This window comes from Harpia harpyja, chromosome 2 (genome assembly GCF_026419915.1).
Source record: "Harpia harpyja isolate bHarHar1 chromosome 2, bHarHar1 primary haplotype, whole genome shotgun sequence".
In the NCBI taxonomy this organism is placed as follows: Eukaryota; Metazoa; Chordata; class Aves; order Accipitriformes; family Accipitridae; genus Harpia; species Harpia harpyja.
Genome location: NC_068941.1, coordinates 83,890,936 through 83,917,093, shown reverse-complemented (window position 1 = coordinate 83,917,093; position 26,158 = coordinate 83,890,936). Strand labels below are relative to the sequence as shown.

General features: G+C 44.9%; 2 protein-coding genes across 5 annotated transcripts in view; one reads left to right on the top strand and one right to left on the bottom strand.

The window, feature by feature from the left end:
* Positions 1 to 23,517, top strand: part of REEP1 (receptor accessory protein 1) — a 71,759-nt gene extending 48,242 nt beyond the window's left edge. For 2 of the 4 annotated variants that reach the window (XM_052780763.1, XM_052780764.1), the window contains 5 exons: positions 581 to 749; positions 7,668 to 7,703; positions 16,933 to 17,072; positions 19,561 to 19,628; positions 21,966 to 23,517. In XM_052780763.1, coding sequence (XP_052636723.1) covers positions 581 to 749; positions 7,668 to 7,703; positions 16,933 to 17,072; positions 19,561 to 19,628; positions 21,966 to 22,032 — 480 coding nt within the window. In that variant the 3' untranslated portion in view covers positions 22,033 to 23,517. Of the gene's footprint in view, positions 1 to 580; positions 750 to 7,667; positions 7,704 to 16,932; positions 17,073 to 19,560 lie in introns of all 4 variants that reach the window. The other 2 variants (XM_052780766.1, XM_052780765.1) reach the window with 2 other exon arrangements.
* An 859-nt stretch (positions 23,518 to 24,376) lies between these two features.
* MRPL35 (mitochondrial ribosomal protein L35) lies at positions 24,377 to 26,092 on the bottom strand. Its single transcript, XM_052780768.1, has 4 exons — positions 25,960 to 26,092; positions 25,663 to 25,840; positions 24,968 to 25,112; positions 24,377 to 24,740 (listed from the first exon to the last, which is right to left on the bottom strand). The coding sequence occupies exons 1-4, from the start codon at positions 26,000 to 26,002 to the stop codon at positions 24,552 to 24,554; spliced, it is 555 nt and encodes a 184-aa protein (XP_052636728.1). The 5' UTR covers positions 26,003 to 26,092; the 3' UTR covers positions 24,377 to 24,551.
* Positions 26,093 to 26,158: the final 66 nt, after the last annotated feature.

The window sequence follows — 26,158 nt, the reverse complement described above, 5'->3', positions numbered from 1 at the left end:
ATTGTGTTAGTTTATTTCTTCCTTAAGCTGCACAAAAAAGCACTGGAATATTTTTTTGCATTTAACAATAACTTTTTATTACTTTAAAATTTCAAATTTTCTGGGTTCTGGAAATTCTGTGTATGACTGAGAATGGCTGGGTGAATATCATTGTAGATGATTAACTTTAAAAGAGAGTTATTTTGGTACAGACTATTTAATTGTGTTTCTGAAGCCAAGCACCTTTTTGACTCAGATCCTAGTGAAGAAGAGTACCTACTAGAAAGATACAACAACATACTGCTCATTTAAATGTGGCCAAGGCTGCTCTGAGCTCAAATGACTGCATTGAAGAATCAGAGATGCTCACCGTCAAAAGTTTGAATGACTTTGTGCGTAGAACCGCTCCAAAAGGAAGAGCAAAGAGAGGGAAACGATGCTTTTAACAACTCATTTTTGTCCTCTCTAGGTTACTGGACCAGGCAATTTTTTTCTCTTCCTATTGTCCTGATGGATTTCAATGAGCAAGGGAGAAGAAAGGCTAAAAATACACTGTTGAGTCTAACTTTTATGTGTGTTATTTGCTTGCTTGTTTAACTAGGGACAGGGCGCCCTGTCTGAGAGACTAAGAAGCTTTAGCATGCAGGATCTCTCAACGATTCGTGGAGACAGCAGCAGCACTGTTCCTCCTTCGGTCACTGTACGAACAAGTAGCAAACAGAGCCAGCCAAAAACATCCAGAAGTGCATCGGAAGGCACTGGCAGCTCAGGTAAGTGCCAGTGTTATTTTCAGTGTTGTGTTGTCTGGAATATCACACAGCTGAATGAAGTCATGCAGTTGGCAGGAATATATAGAAACAGACATTGCAGGCAGCACATACCAGAATTCACAGGACACAGACATGCTGTTGAGTCTCTTGGCACTTAAGAGAGAAAACAGTGTCATCGTTTGATGGTTGCTATTCCTGGCTGGTACCAAGGACGGTACATGCCTTGAGTATGCAAGGGAGCCAGCATCAGTCCTTGCAACTTGAGCTGAAAAGTTAGGCTCTGGGCTGGGGGCTGCAAGCCATGGTGGATTTTCAATGAGAGAGGCTAATGGAAGTGCGAAAAGAGGGGTTAAGAATGTATAGTAGTGGGTAAGGGTCATTATTATCATCAAAGCCCCTATATGGTGATACAACCTTTCTCTCTTATGTCATCTAAACATAAATACAAGTTCTAGTGGATATCTGGTTTGAATGAGGCCCACTTGTGTTTCTTCTAAACTGTACTGTAGCTGGTACAACACTTGACAGTTGTAGTTCCAGAACTTTATCACTGATGAAGCCTGCTGAGAAATAAAACCCATATAAAGCACTCCTAGAAGCAGAGACCAAGTTCCGACAACTGGTTATGATATGAAGGATGTCTGCATAAGCACTGTTACGGAAAACAAGTCTCTCTGAATGGCAATGGTTTGTTTTCAAATTCTAAAAGAGCAAAGGGAAGAAACATGGTGGGAGTAAGATCCATTCCTGAGGATTTAGTTACAAAAATTTATTACAAGCTTGGTTAAATAAATCTTTGTGAGCCCAGGTCTAAAACATTAAATTGGAGATAGCTTTGCAGATTAGATCTCAAAAATTGAGACATGGAGGGTTATCCCAAGCAGGGGGTTCCAGATGGCTTCTGGGATTCCCCAACACTACCAAAGATCATGCACCTCGACTGCTGTGATGAGAAGCCACAGAAAGTTGCAGGCGTGTTGCGCTTGGTAGCTTGTGAAACATATGCTGGCAAGTTTGAAAATTAGCAGTTTCAGCTTGTGTGTGTGGAGGTCTGTGCAAACATTCACTGTGTTTCAAGCCTATGTGGATTGCTACCCCTTCTAGTTTGCTTTCGTTTTGGAATGTCTTAGAAATGTCTTGTCTTGTCCCTCCTAAAGAGTATCCTTCAAGCTCTTTACAAATTCTGAGAATTCTAGCTCACAGATTTCTCTGCTTATTTTTTTTTAAACATAATCTGTTGAATAAATTCTCTTTACAGGTAAACTGAAATAGCCAATGTTGGTGCACAGTGGTTTTACTCTGATGTTTATGTAAGGTCTTGTATACATGACCTCTATCTGCCCCATCTCACTTAGTGATTTCATTGAGGACCCTAATCTAGGATCCTGCTTGCAGGCCTATTCTCCACCCGCAGACAATATGGAGAGGCACCTCCAGAGGGTGATTTCACTCACAGATGGTGGTATCATGCTGTATGGAAGACTGCAGGCACAGTTTTTCTCTCACTTTTAATCAGATTACGTGAAAGATGTGGTCCTGGTCTGTCCAGTCCTTGTGCCGTTTTGTGTGGGCACAATTACATATGTAGTCAGAATGTCTAGAGGGGTGAATTGATCAGAGTCATAACTAGTGTGTGTGTGTATGTGTGTATGGAAGAGTATGATCTATCAGCCAGACTGTATCAGATCTTGAAGGCCATATTCAGAGTGAGCCAACACTGTTCTAGGCACACCAAGTCCAGACATGGTCCCAGCACTCCACCTTCCATATTTGTTTGGTTGGAGCATTGCACATAAGCAAGGGGCAGACAGAATTTGCTACCGCCTGTTAGTATGCTATATATACATATAATACATTCATACATGAGTATGTGCGTGAGCAGTGACTACAGAACAGCTGACACACAGCTGGTTTTCCTGTCCCAAAGCCCTCAGATAACACAAATGTCCATGTCAGCAGTCTGCACTATCTCAAGGAAACATTAGACTTCTCTTTATATTCCTGCTTCAGAGATAATAGGACTTAGTCTGACATCAGAGGGAGTCAGCAAAAATACCCCAGACTGTCTGTTTGACATGAGGATGACTCAGCTGAAGACCTTTCCTTTCTTGTAAAATGTCTTGGAAGCCACCAGGTATTAGAAAGCCTGACAACAGTAGCTGGGATACACAAAACGGCTTAAGAACGCTAATAGAGAGTGTGGTGGGGACTGCAAACACTGTACCCTTGGTCAGAGTATAAATCCTGCTTTATAGAAACTTTTAGGAAAGGCTTGAAGGAACAGGTCCTGTGTCTGCAGAAGAAGCAGTGTGGTGGTTAGGAGGCAAGACTGTGAGTTAGGACACATGAATTCACACCCCGCTTTATTGCCAAATACTGGTATGACCTGGAGCGTGCCTTTGTTCCTCAGTGTGTCTGCAAAACAGACCAAATTGTACCTCCCATGCCCAGGTCCTGAAAGCCATACACGGTAGAAGATGCTTGTGTATTTTAAGGTCAATACCTTAGAAGATTTCTTATGTGGCTTTCCTGTACACCCTACTTCAGTGATTATAACGTGCAAAATACCTGTGGAAAAGTCCTGTCTATGGATTGACCCCAGTTTTGCAAGAAGGTTTCTCTGTTTCTAGTAACAGTGCTCTATCTTGCCACTACCTCTGAGAAGTTTCTGGACAACTGATATGTCCCTTTTTATGTTTTCCCTTCTTTTATCTGACCTTTGTTTCCCAGTCCAGGCATCTGAGAAGCTGAATGTGGGTGTGCTGGGATCTTGATGACTTGCTGCTCTGGGTGCCACTCTTACAGCCCTTCTTCTGCCATTTGTTCATTCGGGTGCTTCCACCCCCACCCATTTCCTTACATCCTCCATCCATACCAACCTGTTACAGTCCTCTGCAAGTGCAGCTCTCAAAGTCACTGTCTGAATTTACAAATGATCAGTAACTGTGTCAGGGATAGGAACCTGAAGTGTTATTTTGACTGGATGCATTGAGGAGTGCTGCTGCAGGTGGGGTTTGCCTAAGGAAGGGGGCATTGCTGGGCCACAGCCAACCTTACGAGTGGAAAAGCCAAGCACTGCTGTAACACTTGTAACCCTTTTCATTTCGGGACTGGCATCCCCATACCTGGGAGTGGGTGTGAGCATCACTCAGTCCTATGGAGGTCACAGTCTTTGATGGAAGAGTACATACACAGATTGCCTAATGGAGTGCTTTTATAGCTCCCTTTATTTCTCTCATATGGCTGTCAGGGATGTACAAAGACTGAACAATTAGTTTTGCATCTAGCACAGGCTCTTAATTTTCTCAACAGGAGAGACAGCCATGACAAAGAGGGAGTAGCAGCCTTATGATAATGAGATGTCAAGAGCTACCCTCAGGTGATGGAACAGCTTAGCTATGGTCATTCAAGGTGTCCTTGAGTAAAGAGCTGTGGACTCAGGAAGAAATCCCGAGTTTGATCCAGATTAAAAATACTTTCTTGTACTATTTTTGAAGGATTATTTTTAACTCAGACCAATTTGCTGATCCACCTTACTGGGAGCTTCCAAAATAACTGTTTTGGGAGACCTTTGGGGAGATATGTTATGAGATCAAGAGGCCAGGAACTGGAAGCTCCTCAAGCCAGCTTTGCTACTGAATGAATGGTACATGGAAGCACACCCTTGCTCACAACAGTGAGGCAAAGACAAGACATGGCTCTTTAGGCTGAGGTTACAGGAGTTTAGATGGGTCCCATTCCCTGAGCAATGAAAACACAGCCAGATCTGGTGTGGATCTTGGTGTTGCTAGTTCTAATCCTGTTGTGTGACTGTGTTTAAGAGCGGATATGATATCTGAAAGAAAGTGATTTGGAAAGACAGGGGGATGGAGGGAGGTCTGTTGTCTTCCCTGCACAGATGAGACTGCTGAAACTCAGCTTTGTTGGTATGAAAGCCCCCACTCCCCCTGCGAGCACCAGGAGTGGTTCAGGTTCTGGTTTCACACCTCTTGGGCATGTTTCCAAACCCACTGAAACCTGTGAAAACACTCTGCTGACACTGGTGGGCTTTGGCTGTGGCCAAAAGCTGGCTGCAGGACCGTGCTGTGCTCAGGCTACATTAAATAACCACTCAGCTTGTTTCATTTCCATTGTTGTTATTTTTATAATGTGACTGGTGCTGGTTAGATGGATTTGTGACTTTCTGAATCCCCTCTTGACACAAAGCACCGTGTGAAGAGCTTGACATTTAATTAGTAATGACCACATGCAGACACAGCAAAGGTTTATTTTTGCCTGCTGAAGAGTGTCTTATGAGGCCAAGAAATAGAATATGCAAGAGCTGCCTTTGAGACAAGAGGAATTACTCCTTCTTTTCCTCTACCTTTTGCTGCTTTTTTTTTTTACCTCTACCTTTTGCTGTCTTTGCTGCCTTTCGGTGGTGCCTGCTATGCGTTGAGCAGTCAGACTCATGCGGATGGCCTTCCATAGGAGCAGAACTGCTCAGCGTATGGTGGGCTCCAGGTGCTCTAGGTGTATTCACACCCATTCCACAGAAAGACCCTTCTCCTCCTCCTGACACCCAGTCAAAAGCCACACACAGATGACATGAAGGAGCAAAGGCTGCTTTTGACACGATTTATGTGTGGCTGCCGACCCCCCCCCCAGCACACTGTGAGGCATCGCCACTGCTCCAGTGAAGCATGTGCACACCTTCCTTTGTCACACGCTGAGGAAACACAATGATTGCCCTTCCTCCCTGTAGCAAGCCCACGGCCTGTCCTCTTTATCTGATCTTTTGATTTGCTTTTAGTTCAGCATTTCTTGATTTAGTGTCCTGGCACCCTGGTGATAGCCTGTGATATTTTAGCTTCGATGCCTGTTTCAACCTGTGCTTCTTCCACAAGCAGAACTGCCCCTTTCCTTTGGGAACTGTAAATGTGGCTACTCACTGTTACGGAAAACTGGAAACTCCAGAACAACATTTCCAAATATTTTTCAGGGCAATCCTGTTGTTCTGGCAAATGTCCAGTAGCAATCTACAGACGTGTCTTTATTAACAGTGGGGGGCTTTTGCACTTCTTAACCTTATGATATTGCCTTGAAAGCATCCTGGACAGTGCAGATAAAACTTGTTCCCTTGCGATGGCTGGTGAGTGGCACATGTGACTTCAGGAGTGGGATATTTGCCACTGTGTCACATAGCTCAATCCCATAGCTGATGCAAACATGTCTCATGGTTGCTGATGTCAGCAGAAACCTCCAGTGTGGGCTGGGCACTGGAGGCCAGCCTTGCTTTTGGGTGAGTCAGTGGGACATATTTCAGCGACAGGAGATTTGCATTGCATCACGGGATGGTCAGTGTCCAGAGCTGACGCTGTCTGGGCCAGAGGATCACATATTATGGAGCCACCCTCTGTACTGCCCAGACTGAGTGCCCTTTCTGCTGAAGCTTGCCCCAGGCAGAAATCATTCTCAGCTGGAACGATTTCATGGCAGAAATGTGCAGTGTGCTTTCTGATACTCTCCACACCTCTGTGCAGGAGAGTCAAGGCTGTTTCTTGGTTTTGCATTTAAGCACTGAAGGCTTTGCAGGACAGAACAATGGTGGCAGAATATCAGCATTCAGGATATGTCTGGATAGTTCAGTCCCCACCAACCAGAAGAAATCCAGGAAGATGTGTAAGAACAACCGATATTTATATGTTGTATGAGCTCTCAGAAAATAAACCATCAAACTGTGATCAGCTGCCTTCCGTGTAAAATCAGAGGCTTAACCCACAGCATATCTCTTAAGGTTGGTTGAGACTCATCTCTTTTATATGAAGGCCATAGTTTCATGGCAGCATCCAGCCAATGTGAGCCAGCACTCCAGCTGCTTGCTTCTGCCCCATACTATCCTTTCCCTTGGACATGTCTAGATCTTATTTATATACGCTGACTCCAGTCAGGGAGCTGGTTCAAGTTAAATGCTGTTCCTTGCTTCCAGGTTGCTCTTGACCTGGGTCAGATCCTTAAGCCGGTAGAGAGCAGCAGCCCAGACATCATCAATAGGACAAGGAAGGTAAAGGCCAGAGTGCGAGGGGCAATGGGACATCTGCTTTCAGCAGCAGCACTGGTTTATGCTGGTTTAAAATGACTGTGAAACTGTGGAAGAACTTTCAGTGTCTACAGTGCAGGATAATTATGACTGAAGAAATCACACAGAGCTCAATCCTTTTTTTCTCCAAAAGCTTTTTTTGTCTGGAGTCATTGATGCCACTGTAAGGATTAAATTGGAAGGCTCAAACTGGAAATTATTTCTAGGCTGTTTCCTGGAACACAAGCTATCCACAAAATGAAGCTGTAAAGGTCACACTTCTATGAACAGCTGTGAATCACTTGCATTTGCACTGAAGGGTGCACTGCAATTCCCTTGGTTGCTTTCATTCTTACAGCAATTCTACCAAAATATAATTCCTGCAGGACTCCTCAGCATGGTCCTGATTTAGGAAGATCAGGGATCTGTGGATAGTTTTCCTTCAAAAGCTGCATGAATGGCTGCACCAGTGCTTGTAGAAGTCTAAACCTACCGAAAAAAAACCAGACGTAGCAATACAAGTCCCGGTATTGCACCCTGTGCTTATTGTCATCCAGCCTTTTGCACTGTGTTACCCATTGCTTATCCACGCTCCCAGGCCCCTCTAGTCAGGAGTTATTTCTGTTTAGTGATCTGAGAACAGAGCCAGGGAGCTGTACGTAATCCCAGCCTTAACACCCGTTGGGCACATAGCTTGGGGTGAGGCACGTTCCTGAGTCTGTGCTCTTTGCTGCTGAATAGAGACGGTCGTCTCTTAATGCATACGGGAGCCCTGAAGTCCACTTCAAAATGATGCCAAGTGTTTTCTGAGAGGTAGTAGCTTAGCCTGATGAGTTTCTAATGCTCAGCTCCTCTTTCAGTGTGCACATGTTGCTCAGTATGCCGACTCCTCAGAGGTGAGTGCTGGATTTCCTGTGCCCCAATACCCACGCTTTCCTTTCAGGCATGGCTGCGTTCCCCAGCCTAGCTTACTCCTGCCGCTCTTACTCATTGGGTTTCCTAACACCAGGGGAACAAAACCAGGGGAAGGCCAGGCTGCGAGTGAGTTTGTGAGCTCTGTGTGTGCTGATGGCAAGTATTGCAGTGCTTCTCACCTTACTGACCTGTGTTACACAAGGCTGGGGAGTGTTTATCTGGAGAAAAACTTTCTGTTCAGTCCTTTCTGTTCTAGAGGATGTACCACTGTTCTTGCTGCACCAGTGTAACTCCTCTGCCCTGTATCCCCCAGCGCTGGTGTAAAACCACCAGGAACGCAGCACAAGCAAACCTTCCTCAGTCCCAGCCCTGTTGTGCTCTGTTCCCTAAGGATTGGCTTGTGTTTCTCTGTTGGTAGAGAGGACATTTGTGTTTGGGATGAGCAGGGTATATAGCAAAGCCCAGTAGCAGACCCTGGTATGACAAAATAGGGTTGAACAGACTCTCCCTGCTTCAGTCTGTGCTAGAGCCATTTTTGAAAAATGTCCCCACTGTCCCCAGCGTTTATTGTGTTTACAAACTTAGGAGTGTAGTGAACAGTTTAGCTGCCGGTGGTCTTTTCAATGCTGCACCAGTTAGCTTGGTTGCTAAGAGCTGAGCCGTATCACTTCTGCATTTTGTCCCAGTGGCAGATGAAAGGAGAGGGAGGCCTCTGATTTGAGCATGCCAGAGGATGGGGCTGCCAAGCAGCTTGTCTAAGGAGAAAGAAGAAATCCAGACTGGCAGCATCTCATGTTGGGGGAAGCAAAAGACCTTTGTAACTCCTTTACTTCTCATCTCATGTGCTTTTTGTTTATTTTGAACACTAATCAACCTGGGGACGGCAGCAGAGGGACTGAAGGATCACAATGCTGCCACCATGCTGCAGCCATCTGTGCCTCCCCGCTGCCTTGCACCTGATGTGCCATGCAGCCCTCTGCAGCATTAGTGCTTGGAGGCTGGTGATCCCAGCCTGACGCTGTCTCCTTGCACACTGCTTAGTGGCAAACCAGCCATCATACTTGATTTGTCACCCTCCCTGTTGTCCTTTTCTGGTTCTTTGCACCAGCACATTTGGGGTGAGTGTGCCACTGTGCAGGAGAATGAAGCCTGTTTAAGGTGGTATCTGTTTAAGCAGTCATGAAACACTTGTATTCACAGTGCATTTTATTAGCAGCCTTCTAATTTTAGCCTAAACCAATTTTATGGATTTGACTTCAAAATGTTATTTATAAAAAGAATCACTGAATCCTTAAGTGCTTAATAGTCATGAGTTAATCTTAGGAAAGTCATTTAATGGTGCTAAAGCAGTAATCAGTCCAATATGTTTACAAATTGGGCTCAAAGTCACGTTGATCTGGTTTAAATTGCGTGCCCTGTCTTTCAGATTGGCTTGTTCTACTATTTTTTTTCCCCTGACATAATCCAGTCCCTTAGACCATGTCAATAGGGATATGCTGAGGCTCTATCTCATAGAGGATTCATTCTGTCTCCACAGGCTGCCCTTTCTCTGTCTCCAAGGCAATAAATGCATTAATGCACTCTCAGACAACGGCCTGCCGTTTAAAATGCTCCTTTGTAAGTGCAGCTTTGCTAGCTTACAGAGCTGACTACGTAATGTGAACACATTTTTTCAGCACCACAAAAAGCAGGGGGAAGAAAGAAGCTAAGTTTGTTTAGCTAGGACTAAGTTGTCGTGAACTATTGGCACTCATCTTTCCTCGGTGCAAACTTTTGTGTAGCCAGTTACAGAGTACAATCATGAAAAGTACTCATTTCCAAAGCGTTTGTAATCTAAATGGACAGATAGTCAAGTCTTACCTCAAGCAGGAGTATTAAAAGCTGGGTTAGAGCCATGATGCAGCCTTTTTGGTAGGAGCAGTTGCCTTAATGCTCTTGCAGGTGAAACTCAATTGTTTCTCTCGCTGGCTGACTCAGAAACCCCCATAGCTCTTAGGAGAGCACAGGACAGTGGGAGCAAAACTCTGCCCATCCTGCTCCCTAGATGATATCCTGAGAGAAGGTTTCATGAGGATATGGCCTGCAGGTGCCATGGAGTGTGCATTTATGCAGAGACCGAAGGCTAGGCTGAGTGCAGCGTGAGCTCCCCCTGTACCGGAGCAGATCCATCAGCAGTGGTGGGCTCCTTTGCTGCCGAAGCTGTTTGCTTCACAGAAGAGCTCTTTCCTGTTCAGTGGGCTCACTCCAGCTGGCCTCACGGTCTGCACATGACAAAGCATTGACACAATTCAGGACATTCATCCTCCTTTGCTCTGGGCAACATCGCTAAATGCAAGCATGTTCCACTATATATACTCCAGCACGTCTTCTTGACAGCTTCTATGCCAGCTCTTCTTGCTCTTGTTCAGTGGCAGGCCTTTGCTGACAAAACTCCTTCCAGGTCTTTACACAAGTTTCTGATTTCTCTCTTCTGTGTTCACGGCCTGTGGAAAGTCAGGCTGCAGCATTAAGGAACAACGATACAATTACGTAAAAGCTCTTTTTTCCCCTTCAGGAAGGACAGAGTGGAAATCTCCAGGGATATCTGTTTGTCTTTTGGCAGTGCCTGGTAAATGCTTAAATGCTGGTCAATATTAAACAACCTTGCTTGGAACTGGCATTTAAAAGTAACAAATACTATGTTCAGTGGTATTCTCTCAACTAACATCTCCTAGGTGCTGTTGCAAAGACCTGTGGCATGGCTGAGAGAGGGGAACAACTTTAATCCTTGCAGAGAATAAATATATCTAGCAGATATTGAAGAATCAGCTGTATATCAGAACTGTTGTGGCTGCATGTATTTGAGGGGGCATTTAATACTAAAATGCTGATCAGGAGCCTTAGGCAATGTAAGAAATGTGCAAGGACATTAGTGATGAATGGGACTGTTTTTTGAGTATGCATCACAAGGTTGTGCTCTATAGTGGTGACTGACACAGTAGTGTACGCCTTAAAAACTACAACTCAGCAGTGACTGACAGTCAGCCTAGCTAACACCTTCAGTCAGGCATGCACAAGGTGTTGCAGCATCAAGCCAGGCCCTGGAGTTTTTCCAATAAAATAATATTGGATCTCTTCCTACATGTGGTTGTCACCCTGAAGACAAGGTAACAGATCACACACAATCAGCAGTACAGCTCAGCAAGGAGCTTAATGGGACATTCACTTAATTGTGTTTTAAACAAATCGCCTTACTGATATATTAGGTATATCCAACCCCATCTTTGTGGTAAGCTACAAATTGCACGTGAGATTGTTACAGTGGAAAGTACTCTTAAAAAACTAATTGTCTTTGCATCAAGGGGGCTGTTCATGTATCTCTGAACTAATTGAATTAAATGGTGTAGGTGGTTTCATTTTTGTTCTCAGCCAGTTTTGCTTCCAGCTCTTGTGCTGGGGATTTTTTTTTAACCTTTCTCTCATTGAGCCTAAAGAACAAACGACAACTTTCCATTGCTCTAGGCATTTTGTTCCTTAAAACTTCCCTTTACTAAATGTTGAATCAAATTTTTACACGGATGATTTGCATCACTTTGCAACAGTACATCTGAATGGCAATTTGGGATTTTCTCTGGGTATTTAAAAATACTTTCATACTTATTTTGGTTATTTCAGGGAAGGAAAAATTTTCCTAGAAAATCAGTAGGTTCTTCAAGTACATTTGCGTTTTACCAACAGACAGTTAAAACATTAATTATTGTTTAATAAACTCCAGTTGAGCCACAGCTATTATGAAAGCAAAGACAAAGATTTCTGTGCTCTGAAACAATGTTCCTTCCCCCTCTACACCCAAATGTTTTCCCCTAACAGTTTATTCTTTCCTTTTCTCTATGTAAATATTATGGGACTCTGATGTAAGTGTTACAGATTGCATGAGTTTTCTTCTGAGGTGTTTGGAATAGACTAGCACTTAACAACTAAATGATTTGTGGGATGCATTTTGATTAACGGATGACTTTGTTGATGTGATTAGACTTGTTTGCTTTGGTTGCACTTGACTTCAGCTTTGGAAAGGATGTCTGCCTCTGTTTTGTGGCTCCTGGGCAGTGTGTGCTGGTAGAGTTGGCTGCTCCTAACTTCTTGGTTTGGCAATGAAAATTCTTGGGGAAGTACATGACTTGGATCAATGTCTTTTGGAAATGATGGCAAATTTATCTTTGTTGCAGGGAAAAGAAGCTGATGGCCATCGTATAATAAATATGTGTTCTCTTGCTCTTATGAAGTGGTGTGCAAACCTCTTTATAGGAACTATCCCCTGGAAAGGCTTAGCTTTGGTGTGACCTTACCTTCCATTACAATAATACAATACCTTGCTTCTGGCTTGTGTAGTTTGTGACAGTGGTTTTCCCCTTTGCTCCCGAGGAATTACAGTGATGGGAGGAAGAAGTATTGTGCCCAGCAAAGTAAGGGGGGGGTGAAGCTTCTCTCAAAGGTATTGGGGTGCCTGATTCCCACTGTAACTGTATTTAAGTGTCCAAATTTTTCAGAGGATCTAGATCAAAGTGATTTGCTCATCTGTAGTTAGAGTGGGCCATGTCCTGACCTCAATTGTACTCATGAAAATCCATGGGAGTTACTCTGAATTTACATAGCAGCATAGACCGGAGCCTGAATCAAAGCAATTGCTGAAAAAACAGCCTGCTACTGAATCCCATTTGTTGCTGTAGAAAGAGGTTTGCAAGTGAGATTTTTTAGCCCATGTAGAATCACAGAGATTAAAGATGACAACGATCTGGCCCTACCTTCCCTTGTCTGTGCTGGGTTGCTCCCTGTGGTGCATTTAACAGCTTAGATCCCAACCCTGTCTACTTTAACTTGGAATATGCCCAGCTTCAGGGCTTCCCACACAATGTGTTGACTGTATCAGTTCCCTTTGAAGGAATTAGGACAGGATGCTAGGAACTGGAATTAAGGGGTCCCTTTCCTTAGGCTGTTTACAGTGAGACTCTTGTCTTGCCTTACTGAAGAGAGAAGTGTAATCTGGTCTGGATACTGAAAAGACATTTGCAAGAGGCAGCAGCAGATTTAGCACTGGCACACCAGTTGATCTCCTGTTTCTGCAGCAGTTCTGCCCCTTCACGCAAAGGTGTGGAGCCATAAATGTAAGACGTGGAGACACCTGAAACACAGCCCACTCTGAGATGGGGAGTGAGTCTCCCAAAGACGAGAGCACCAAAGGAGAGGTCTGGCGTACAATCTGTGCTTGTACACAGCCACCTCCTGATTGTGACATGGTCCCTGGGGCTGTCAGCTGCTTCCCTGGAGCAGTACACACTGCTGGCTCTGCCACTTTGGGGACATCTGATAGTGGCCTGAGGCCCCACAGCCTTAGATCCTAAAGACAGCTCTTAGAAACACACAGGAGGTCACCCGAGGCCAAGTGCTGTCCTCAAGAAGCCTGTGCCATCCCTGACTGTGTTTTGCTCCTCGGTCTGCTCCTTCTCCAGAAAAAAACCTTGGTGTCCCAGAACCCATCCATTCACTTTAAGCCTCCATCTCCTTTCTCACCAATTCCTCACATGTGCGCTTATTATTCTGGTTAATCCCCTGCTTTACATTTTCTCCTGCAGAGGACTCACTGTTTTGGTGTAGGAAAATGAGGTTTTTTTATCCTGTCATCACCCTATTCACAGAAAAAACAGCTTCAGAGTCAGCGCTCACACAGCAGCAGCCCTTCAGAGATGAGTTGCCTCCAGTCCCACAACAGCGTAATGCTTCCACAAACGTGGGACAAAGTCTGGCACCCCAGATCAATAGGAGGTTGGGATTGCCCACAACAGAGTTGTCCTCCCTGAGGCAGGATGGGCAGGGAATCCTCCCTTCTTGCTCCGGGTCTTAAAGAAAGGGCCCTGTGTATTCAAGGTCTGCTCTCGTCAATGGTCAGAAATGTAGTGGAAAGGCCTGGGATAGACCCACTTCTTCCCTTTCCAGTTCAGTGAGGCTGAAGCAAAACTGGTTCCCATTTGGCTGGTTTTCAGTGCCTCATTCACAATGAGATGGAGCAGGGAAGAAGAGGGCGTCAGCCCAGCTTCCAGTGGACTTTACTGATCTCTCTGCTGTGAGGGTCAAAGCAGTATGTGCCAGCTTGGAGGCTGAGCTCTCCTCTTGATCTTCACAGAAGCGGCTCCAGAACATGGATGTGATGCTCAGGCTGATGGGGAGAACGGAGGAGCCTGCAGGAGGCTGTGCCTCTCCTGTGCCTGCCATGGAGACAGGCAATGCAGGCGGCAGAGCTGCCTGGATATTTTTTCACCCAGCACCCAATTCAAGAGAGAGAATAATGGAGAAAGCAACGTATGCTGGAAAAACATGGGATTCATGGGAGCGTTATCAGGGCTGACAGTTCCTTCTGTCTCCTTTCACAGCAGAGCAGCTGGCTGGAGGAGAAAGGGAGCAGGGCACATTTGCCTGATCCTGTATGCTCTCAGCTTCAGCAGCCAGTGTCTCTGCACTCTGGTCACTGAATGCTCAAATTCTGGTTCGCCAACACCCCTCCATCCTGTCCCATTTGAAGTCCTCTTTTCCCGGGGAAAGCCCTTGTCTCCTCACAGTGGCACGTGGCTGGAGTTGTGGTGTCGGGCCACTGTGCAAACCTCAGTGAGGCAGTTGAAAGAAGTCCTGACCCACTTTTACTATCTGGAAACAAACTGCCTAAATTCCAGCCTGCAGTCGACATCTGGGGGACCTCCGGGGAAGAGGGCAGCTGGGAGCAGTCATATGAATTGGGGGCAGTACTTGGCTTCCAGGCTGCAGATTTGGGCATGCTTGGCTCAGGTTTTGCTGAACAAACAGTGTTTAAAACAAACTTTACTCCATTTATTGTTAGCTTAGAGAGGCGCCAGGGACCAGCTTCCACACCCAAGATGGCCTAAGCTAGGCTCCTCCTGGGTAGCTCACTTCCCAAGTGGAAGAATAAAATAGTAATTAAAATAAAATGTTCCTGTACTGTTTTGCCGTGTGGTCTAGAGAATATTTAATTTTCTCCACAGTGTAGTCTTAACGCTATAGTCATATGTAGAAAAAAAACCCAATTCAGCATTATCCTGGGCCTCTCTGCAACATTACTATCAGCATTTTCAGTATAGCTGGGAAAAAAGTCACCTTCCAGCTCTTCCTGGAAACCTGTGATAGTGTCTTTCAGCCTGTCCATACAAATGGTGATAAAGTGGTAGAAACACAGGGTCAGTGGCCAGAGGATGGTGTGCACCGCTCTCTTGAGCAGCAGCCGCATCCTGTGCACTGAACGCAAGGGCTGAGAGCGTTTAGCTGCTGACTTGAATTTGGCACTGGAGAGAGCCCCAGTGACCTGCTCGTGACTCATGGTGTTGCTGTAGCCAAATCACTTTCCCTTTGTCTCTCTGTTACCCGACTGAAAGAGCTGTGGGAGAATTCAGTTCTTTTATGCTTTAAGAATCTAAATGGATTAATAAGTATTAGATGTTTAAGAATCCTCTTTGGTTTTAGTCTTTGGGTTTTAGTCTTTGGTCCAGCAGAGCCTTCCAGTCAGGCTGAGACAAGAAGCACAGAGCATTATTTCTATGTGTGTTCATACAACAGTGTAAGTATAGAGCCAATAATTGTGATTAATGCCATCTAAACAGCAAACACTTCCACTCCTGACATGTTTCAGAATGAAAAAAGCCTAATTATCGGTTAAACAGAGAAAGCTCCAGCCCTGCTGATAAGAAACTGTGGAGATGCAGAAAGCTTGGTCATGCTGGGTGTCCTCTTCTGTGCCTCTTGCTTTGGACTGTCCATTAAAAATACCGTCTTGCTTCACTGTCCGGATTTAAGGCAGCAAATGGATTGTGTTGTGCAACATGACCAGTCCCATAAAGTTCATGCCCTAAGTTATAAGGATAAGAACCACCAAGCAGACGTTCGTGGTCTGTAGTCATGGTGGTGTCCCACAAACAGGGTCCATTTACCCGGTGTGCAAGCCAGTAACACACAGAGTCAAGGTATTTTCAAATTAATTTCATTGATGCGCATGAATGGGTGCCTGTCTCAAGACAGCACACCCTTGTCTCAAAAATCCTCACATTTATACACTTAACTAATACATATTCATTATTATTTTCCTTAATGATTGGTTCTTTCTTCTTCACCCATCATGTAAATTAGTGCGCAGACTCTGTCTTCCTCCCTCATTGTCTTCTTTTGAGTAGGTGGTATCATTTGAGTAGGTAGTCAATGAGTCGGTGGTCCCAATCTCCCCCTGTAGGAATTACCTTTTACCTACTTCTTCCCTAATCTTGGCAGTTCCAAGCGGTTCTTCAAGGTTTATTGACCAGACCACAATCCATTACCATTTCTGACATAAGCATAAAGCCCCATTGTCTAGTAGTTAGTTCCTAAACCCTAAATCATGTCTAGTTATTGTTTCCCTATTTTAAATATTAACTGGTGGGGGTTGTAAACAGGACTTTAGAAGCTCCCTGGTTATTTCAATCATATTATACATATTAATTGATAACAATGGGGCCATAATCTGCCTTCAGATCCATCAGTGGAGTTAATGCTCCATAAGATTTACTCCAGAGTGACAGAAGAGAGACTTTTCCCCTCTCTGGTCTTGCAGCAACATACCCAGTTGCTGAGGGTCCATTCAGTGCCTGGTGAAGCTTTTGGTTAACTTCAGTGGATCTCAGACTGGGTGCTTGGCTTGAGCTCTCTCAGCTTCAAGTCTATTAGTGCTGCTGTGCTTCATATTTCTGCATCCCAGGCAGCGCTCTCTATACTGACCAGGGGGTTTCAACACTCATTTGGTGTCTTCTAGAGGATACACTTTCTGGAATCAGCAGATGCAGGAGCTAGGAATGGAACCAGCGATTCAAGAAATCGGCTATTTTATTTATCCCTGAACCAACCAAGCAAAAAAATCTCTTTCTAGCGTCAACCTCCAGAACATCAGAGGCTGTGAATTTAGTCTCAATTCTATGTAAACCAATCCAAATAGAGCTTATAATGGCTTCATAAACAAGAGCCTTCTGTTTTCTAACCCCACAGCTGCTATTACTAGAGTGTGATGTGTGAACCTTCTGCCTATTAATCCCTGGAAGATGCATGGCTTTGCAGTGAGGTGGCATTTGGCAGAGTGTGAATCAAACCATCACTGATTTCCTCATGCTTTGTCTTCACGTTTAGACTGTAAATGGCCATGTTAAATAGGTGTGGACAATAAGTATGAAAAGCCACCTGAGGCAAACTGTGAAACAAAAAGCTCTGTGTTCTCAGATGATGAAGAGAACGATTCATTGGATTGTGAATCCATGAACAAAAGGCCCAAAAAGAAGGATCAACCCCTTGAGGTACTTCCATATTGTCAAGGATCCTCCTTCCATGACATTCCTTGAATCTTCAACTGAGTGAACATCTCTCTTTGGTCTAAAAACACTGAGTCCAAACAATACATTTTGGGTCTTTCAAGGGTGGGTCTTGCTATGGGTTCGCTCACTTTTTTGCATGTGTGGATTTCCTGAAAGAGGTCTGAATTTGTGCCTGTGGAGATAATCATTATACAGGGCTTCGGAGCTGGATCTGAATTGGAAAACTTGGAACTAGCTGTAAACCATGTGCTAATGTGAAGGTATTTGGGTGAGATGCTTTGGATATCAACTGCTAGTTGATTTTTCATGTCTGTAGGGGAAAATATATTCTCACCCCCAAGGCAGGGTAGCTATGGTGAGAACAGCCAGCACCCAGGGCCAGAGCGCTCACAGTTCAGAGCCCAGTCCTTCTCGCTTGAGTTCACACCTAACCAAACCCCACTGAAACCAGCAGTCGTTCTTCCTTCATGACTTCGATATGTTTTTGAATCAGGCACTGTATTAACAAGTATACTTTAAGTTGCTTCATGGAAACAAAAGAACTAAAGGAGATGCAGATCTCACAATGTGGTTTGCCAAAAGCCATTTTAGCAACCTTTTGTTGTGGAGGAAAAAAAACCTCCATGGGAGATGCTGTAGGCAAAGACTCCTTCCAGATCTGGGCAGGGGGGATGGAGCCACAGCCAGCAGCTCTCAGATCTGAGCTGGGAGATCTCCACCATGGGGGAGCTGGGTTTGTTCCACCCTCCCCTTTGCTCAGTGTGAGGGAGCAGGAGCAGTGTGGTTTGGTTAGCAGTTGTATGTCCTCCTGGTGGGTTGTCCTGCTTCTAGAGGCTCTCACCAAAAGCTGGGCTGCTTTGTTCTTACTGTGGAAAGATGCAGCCTCTCTAGCTACTCTCAGAGCTGTCTAGTGGCCTCCCAAAGGAGGCAGATCTATTAATTTCTGATGTAAGAGTCTTTACTGTGCAATTGATGGCTGGTTTGCTTTAAGAGCCATGTGGCTTCCCAAAGAGCAGCCTTCTTCCAAGCTACAGGAGGTACTGCTCTAGTTGTCCGGCTGTGTCCCAGGGCTCCTGGTTTACAGATAGCGACTCTGAGCCAGCAGCTATGGAGTCTGGTGTGGTGCAGGATCCCTGGCTGCCATGCGTAGCAGCTTTCTTCCTCAGCTCTTCTCCTCCAGCTGTGCCTTTCTGGGTGCAGCCATCCCATCCAGGTCTGTTGTGCTTTTGGGGATTTGCAGTGGCAGCTTGGGGTAAGATTTCAGGCGTGGAAGATGGGGTGAGGTGTTGGATTAATCCCATCTCTGCTAGAAACTACTTTGGTTTATGGGCAAGCTAGAAGAGATGGAGATTTAGATGGAGTCTAAACAAAACCTCGCCATGCTGCAGTTCCTTAGCTATATGAATATTTATACTTCACTGCATCATGGGAATGCAGAAACACAGCATGATCTTGGGTTTGAAAGTCCTATAAAATACAAATGACAAAATCCTCACTTATGAATGGTGAGATTCTGTCAGAGTCTTACAGGTAAATAGGTTGATGCTGTTAAAGAAAACAAGACTTTGGATATTTATGTAAATGGAGTAGAAGAGCTCACCAGGCCTTGCAGTGTTACATGGTGTTATGACAAGCTTCCACACTGAGAATTTGTGCTCCTCCGCAACATCTGGTAACCATTTCTTTTTGTGAAGCTCGCAAGACACAATGCCATGCCAAAGCTCTTCTGAGAGAAGTATGCACTGCAGATTAGGGTGGTTTGAGGTTTTTTTTGTTTGCTAGTCTAACTAGTTTCTGTCTCAGTCGGGAGAACAGGGCTAATCATAGTAAACCAATTTCATGATGTTGGTCTGGCTCCTCCTGGGTGTTCAGGGCTCCTTTTAAAGCTCTCTGCATCAGCTGACTGCAAGGCAGAATTGCAATAGTTGGCTTCTAAAATAATTTCAACGGATTTTGTCTGGCCTGTCTCCCAAGCAAAAGGCTGATCTTTAAAAGAGTTCTGCCTTGTGAGAATTAACAGGCCCAGTGTGTTTTACCTTGGGGACCCCTTCAGCTTTGTAATGCCCCAACGAGCTGTACCCTCAGAGGGGCTGCGGCTGGATTGGACAGCGCAGGGTGGGCTGGGAGACACCAGAGCTGGCTTCCTACCACCAGTTTGCTCTCTTGATCCAGGAGCTGCTGTAAATGACACCAATTTGTCCTGCCTCCTTTGACAGTTATGTTATTAGCAATCTTTAGCCACACCTCTAACCAAGTGCCAGAGGGGAAGGTGTTGGTGTAACCTGGGTAAAGGACTACAACAGGTTTCTTAAACCAGTCTTCGGCTGGTCATTCATTAGTGATCTACGGGGCCAAGATCTGCTTCTCCACTACTTCATGCCTGAAGAGGTGCCACAAAGATGGGTGAGTTTTAAGGAAAGAAAAAACATTTCCTATTATGCCACTGAAGTTTTCTCTTGCTTTTCTGCAGGCACCGCCTAGGACCCTTAGACCTCGCTTCAGGAAGAAAAGTACCTCGTCCTCTGCCACTGAAACAATGTGAGTGCAATGAGCCAATAGCACCAAGATCCACAGAATGTCTCTCTTCTGCCTTAAAGAGCTACTCGTTAATAATGTAGGAAACAGCAGTGGGATGGATGTGCTTTGATGTACAGCATTGTAGACATGGCCTTTCTCTTTCCTCTCTCTGTATCCTTCTGTTACATGCTTCTTGCATTTGTCCGTGATGTGGGTAGGACAGTCTGGCAGACACCTGCAGGTTAAGAGTCCTTGTTTCGTTTGCAGAGTGTACACCCACTCACGCTAATCCTGTAAGGCTGTACATTTACAAGTCTCATTTGTGTCTGCATAGCTCTAGCTCTGTGAATGCACAGTGGAAACAAAAATAATCAGTTACTCATAATGATACATTGACGGTGTATTTATTTATGGCTTTATCATTAATGAAGTGGATTTGCAGAAGCCATGGATTTCTCTTTCCTCCCTTCCTCCTCAAGACTGTGAATGATGTAACAAATGTCAAAGTACTTTGACTGTACAACATGTCCAAGATTCATTAGCAAAAGCTGAGCTGCAACTCTGTTTCTCTTTCTGCAAGTAAATCACCTGTTCTGAGAAAATCCTTGTGCTAAAACCATAGAGACAGAACCACTTACAGAGGATGAGGAAGAGATGTGCAAGAGAAAACATATGGTTTCAATGATGTAATGAAGGGGGAGTCTTAATTTTGATCAGCCTGAGCCAGGAGAGTATTGTGTGGAAAATGATGGCAGCTAGAAGAACTTGATCGTATTGCTTGTGGCAGGTGATCTACTGCCAGTTTTAAAGGGTAAGCAAGCCAGGCTTGTACTAGCTGCAGCGACAGAAGTTAGAATTGCTTTAGTGATGCACTTCGAGGGGGAAGCACACCTTTCTCCCCTGCCTGCAACAGTGTCAGTCCCAGCGCTCTGCTTTCCTGGTGAGGTGCTGCGGTTTTACTTGCATGAGCAGAGCAGGACGCTGGGTCTGAGCTGCTTTTTGAAGCCTGGAGTTTTGCCTGTAGCGTGGAGTTTGGTTAGAACCACAAGAACCAGATGGAGTGGTGTATTTGTATCCATATATAAATGAGAAATATAAAAGAAGAGGAAGACGTGGTAGGGTTTGTGTATTTGTGCTTCAAGTTGGTGTCTCTTGTAAGTGTTGAGCATGTGAGATTCACACATAAATTAATTACGTGGCCCTTTGTGTTTGCTCTTGGATCTGTCACATAGACTAGAAAAACATTTAGCATTATGTAGAACATGCCATTACTAATGGATCAGTACACAGGCTTGATGATGAACAGTACTGTTAATCTAGTTCAGGTGCAGCAGTCCAGGATGCCAACAGCCGGCTGGAGTGTATCAGGCTCAGAGATAAATCTGAAGTGGCCTTTGAAACCTTTTCTCTGCCAGGTATGCATCGATAGCCCAGCTGTCCCTGCCTGATGGATCCCTGAGGTTTCCCCCAGAGCTTCCTACATATGTGGGGAAGAGAGAAATAAATTACACGCACACACAAATGTTTATCTGACCTGGCTAGGAAGTGGAAAAAGCAAGCAGGTATTTCCTGTGTCTGCCACAATATTTGGCCTCATTACCTGAGAATTTTATTTCCTTTACACGTGCTAACTCAATCATATTTTGCAATGGCTAAGAAGGAAAAAGTCTTCAGAAAGTAAATTGAAAAAAAGAAAAAACAACAAACCTGTCTAAATAGCAGTTACAGAAGAGTCAGTCCTTGGAAGATACTCGGCAAAAGCTTTGAGGAGCTAAGCTTGTGTGTTTTGTTTTTAAGCAGATTTAGAGTTTATTTGATTTCTTTTGGCAAACGTGAAAAAGAAATAGAACAACTGCCTGCAGTGTTAGCAGAAAATAAAATCCTGTTGCAAGCAAGCTACGTTTCCCTGCTATGCAATGGGCTGCCATAAGATAAAAAAGAAGCTGACAAGTTTGCACTCAATTATGCCAAAAAACCCGACAACATAGAGCTACATAACATCTGACAAATTCTATTCTCAGACATGCTGTATTAACATTGATTCTCACTAAAATTATTAAATGTGCGTCTAATCTGCTGTTTTACTGTAAACTTGACTGTTTAGCATTTCTTAAGTGCTGAGGTGAAATTGTTGACAAGGGAGTTGCCTTATATCTCTCAAAACATTCACTGTATAAATGAGAAAATAAACCTTTTCATATCTCTGGCAAAAATGTATTAATTTATCAACTGAGCTGTATATTTGTGTATAGATAGACAAGGAATGTGAATGCCTAACCACGTACACTTAGTGCTGTAGTGTTCTGTATACAGAAGAGAACGGTCATTTGCTTTTGATTCCTCATCTTCCTCACACAGGTTGTTTACAGGTGTTGCCCCGAGTCTGTCATTTCACTCTTTGGCTACTTGCGTTCATTCAGTGTAAACACCAGACATGGAGTCTTTTGTTCCAGTTTTTCTCTTGAGCCTCTGCCAAGGAAGAAGCCCGATGCAGCGAGTTGCCTTCCTGCGCTGATGCTGACCCCTCCTGGCAAACGAGAGTTTGCAGGACTCGAGCAAAGAGAGGACGCACGGATGGTGGTGGTGGCTTCTTAGGTGTGTGTTGATGGGGTGCAACTCTCAGCTGCCGCCCAGCTCAGGCTCTGAGGGTGCAAGCCGGCTAACAGCTTGCAGATTACTCCTCCTAAAAGCAAGCAATCCTCCAGCTGATGGTTTAAAGTAGCGACAGATCTGGCTTAAGTAAGAAGAACCTGGTTTGGGGGCCTTTTCAGGCAGCTGGCCTCTACAACCGGTACTGTAGGGCAGGCAGGCACCTCCTGACTTTGCAGAGATGGCCTGGAGAGTGTAACCGTGACAGGAACAGGCCAGCCCTAGAAAATACAGCCTTTACGCAGCACAAGGCTGAAGTGAAACTTGCATTATTTCGAGCAAGTAAAATTGAGGCTGAGGGAAGGGAAACTGCAGCTGAAGATGGTCCGTGGAAAACGGGCCAGTGAATTACCTCACCCATTTACCATGAATTCACCTTCATTATGAGGAGAATATGCTTAGAGCAGCTCAGTGCAGTCCTCCATGCTTCCTTTCTTGTTATAGGGGCCAGTGTCAGCGCAGTTACAGCCATCGCCAATTGCTGAATCAGGATCACATCAAATATAGACAAGACAGACTTCATGCGTATCACTGTCACCTTGGAATTAATCCCACACTAACCTAAATTGTGTAAGTAAGTGCAAACCCAGCACAGAAGGAAAGGAGAATCGGATTATTTATTCCTATTGAGAGGGAGAAAGCTGCTTGGAGAGGTGCAATGCTCCCTAGCCTCATGTAAACAACCTGCTGCCTCTGACTGCTCTCTGAAGTAAGTGTTCTCATGTAGTGATGAAACCCTTGTGCTTGTGACCAAATGCTCATTAATCACAGTCTCCTTTTTGCTGTTTGTTTTGGGTACCCGTTTTGCATCTAGCACCATATTTGAAATAGCAGAGAACACTACGTTGGGATTTGCGTTTAAACTACTTAAGGATCATAATTGTGCACTTCATGTGATTTCTTTCCCGTGATCGGTAGAAAAGATCTGTGATGAAATGGTACACTTAATGCCTCACAAGGATGGCCACTACAACAGTATTCCAAAGGTTGATGTTTTGCTGGTTTTGTTATACTGCTTGATATACATCTTGAATAAAGTCTTAATCTTTTCTTTAAAAAAAAAAAGAAGAAAAAAGAAAACATCTTTAGTCTGTTCAATGTATCTGGCAGGCCAGAATAATTACTTTGATCACTGTATTATTTTTATCTCAATTCTGGCTGACTGTATATAGATGTATTCACTAAGTGCTGCATGTCCTTCAGAACTTCTTTCTGTATTATGAGCTGGAAAAAAAAAAAATACAGCTACTGAACACTCTGAGTAACTAGTGAATTCATTGAAACGCTACAGCCTTGTACAGCAAACCATCTCTTGCTATGCAGGTGGCTCCGGAGCTGACAACCAGGGACTATCTGCTTAATAATGGGTTAATTATTAGTGAACCTTTTGAAGCTACTGCTAGAAGCAACTGCTTTTCATACACTTGCTGGAGCATCCGCTTTGTAGAGAAAACCTCCTGTCTAGCCCTTAGCGAAACCAGAGACTAGTTGCATTGTACACTTCAAAGGGACCCTATGATAAATCCTTGGTTTTGCTCCATATATACATGTGATCAGTGTGAGGTATAATTAGTCTTAAAGACTAAAAACAAGAAAATACTCAGAATTGACTGCTGGAGGGTATAGTGTAGGACCCAAAGAATATGTTCTACTACTCAAAAACCAACACAGGATACAAAATGTGAGTCCTGTAATGAAGTTTGGTGGCTAATACATTTTTACATCAGTTATAAAAACTGCATGTAGCCATGAAACGCTGTTTTGGTTTTTTTTTTTTCCTATGCTCTCTAGCATGGAGATATGGCAACAGTTTATCTGGTACTGTGACAGGCAGCAATACTGAAACAGACCCTGCTCTCCTTTCTCCCCTTCCCCAAGGAGACTCCATTCAGTGACCTACCAATAAGTATGGGCACAGCAAAATATATCCTGGGGTTATTTAAGTGTGTTTCTTTTAAAAATTTTAAGATTAAATATGTTGAATTATTCACTTTTAGTAATGTTTAGACTATTCATCCATGTACGCATGTTACACACAACCACAGGAAACCAACAGACATCAGAACATGTAGGTGACCAGCTTGACCTCTGCTAAGTAAAATACCAATTGCAGCTCAAGATGATCTTGAATATTCCTTTATTTTGGGCACTGATACTCACAATTCTGATCAGATGATATGCATATGTTTATTTAGAAAAGCAACAGGTATTACAGATTTATGTTCTAAAATTCAGACCATATGACATGTAGCACCACCTCTTTCCTAGAGATATGCAAAAATGAAACCAAGATTTCTACACACGAAGATTCGTGCGATCATGATACTTCTGGTAGGGATCATCAACGTACCAATTTCTTCTTTTCCAGAAGGAAGTGGTCATTTTGTCAAGGAGTTTACATTGCGTTCTAGTGCACACCACCAGCTCTCTCAAACGCTTTCTCTGGGCGGCTGACTTCTTCCACAGTTTCTTCTTATAACCAGCCTGTCAGAAGAAAATACACAAAAGACATTTAAGTGGGTCAGTGCAAATACCTATGTACAGCAATACTGATAAGCAAACCAGGACAAATTCCCCACTGTCAGGAAGATGGGAGTGTCTCTACAGAGCTTTTTTAAACTTCCATACTAGCTACTGCCCTGTAATGGAAGGAAAACAATTAGTCCACTGATTGTAAAGAACACGCTTTTATCACGAAGAAAAGTCCTTACCTTTCTCCTAACCCAAAGGCCATTGTGCAGCCGGAGAAACCTATCGACAACAGCCTTCACGGTTTTCCTCTTCCCATTCCGTAAGCTACAGTAAGTGAGAGTCCTCACTGGCTGTTGAAGTATACTTGGAAGTAGAGATGTGACACTAAAAACCACCCCAGAAACAGGGCGGGGAAAAAAAAAAAGAACAGGAATGAAACATCTTTTTCTAAAAGTAATCACTGGATTTTCCACACACAGAGAAATCACAAGTGGCTGTGGCTTGTTGGAAGGTTAACAAGAACTCGGCTAACATTACAGCACACCACTTAACGAGCGCGTACGTGTGAATGCTAACTGCAGTGCGGAACTATAGTCAAAATTAATCTCAAAGTTATTATCCCACACAGAACAGCTTTTTCCATCTACTAAAGGTGGTTAAACACTCAAGAGCAAACATTCAGCTGTTACTGGCATTCAGGAATTACTTTTAGAATATTAATTATCAGCAAGAAGAACAGTGCCGATTACAAGGCTGTTTGCAAAGCCTATGCCTGCGGAGTATACTCCGTTTTAGGTCCCGCTTCAAGCATTACGCTTAAGATAAGTGGGAGATTTGGGGCTAAAAGAGAGATCGGTTTGCTAGAGTAAAAAGCAGCCCAGGAAGCCTTTCAAAGCGCTTTATACGAACCTCCTTCGACCGGCGCAGCCCGTACCTGCTGAGGACCGGGGGGGTGCCTCCCCCCGACAGGCTCCCCCACAGAAGCCGCGGTTTCCACAGCGGGGCGGCCGCTGGTACCCGCACCAGCCTGACGCACCGGCCGGAGAGACCGGAGAGAGCGCGCCCCGCGCCGGGGCAGCGGGCGGCCCACGAGGCCCAGCGACCCACGATCCCTGCGGAGAACCAGACCCTCAGGAGACGCCCCGCGATGCCGCCCCGCGCCGCCATTTCACAGGCAGCCCCCGACCCGACATGGCCGCCCGCCTCCCCTCAGCCGCCGCGCGCCACCGACCCGCCACAGCCCCGCGCGCCGCCGCCGCCGCCGCCGCCGCCATTTCCCAGCACCCCGGCTACGGCAGCCGGCGAAGGTCAGGCCACGCCGGGGGCGGGGCGGCGCCGTGCCCCGCCCAGCGGGGGCGGTACCCGGAGCCGCCTCTGACCGCCCTGTCCACTCCCGCGCATGCGCCACCGGGGCCGCCCCGCGTTCAGGG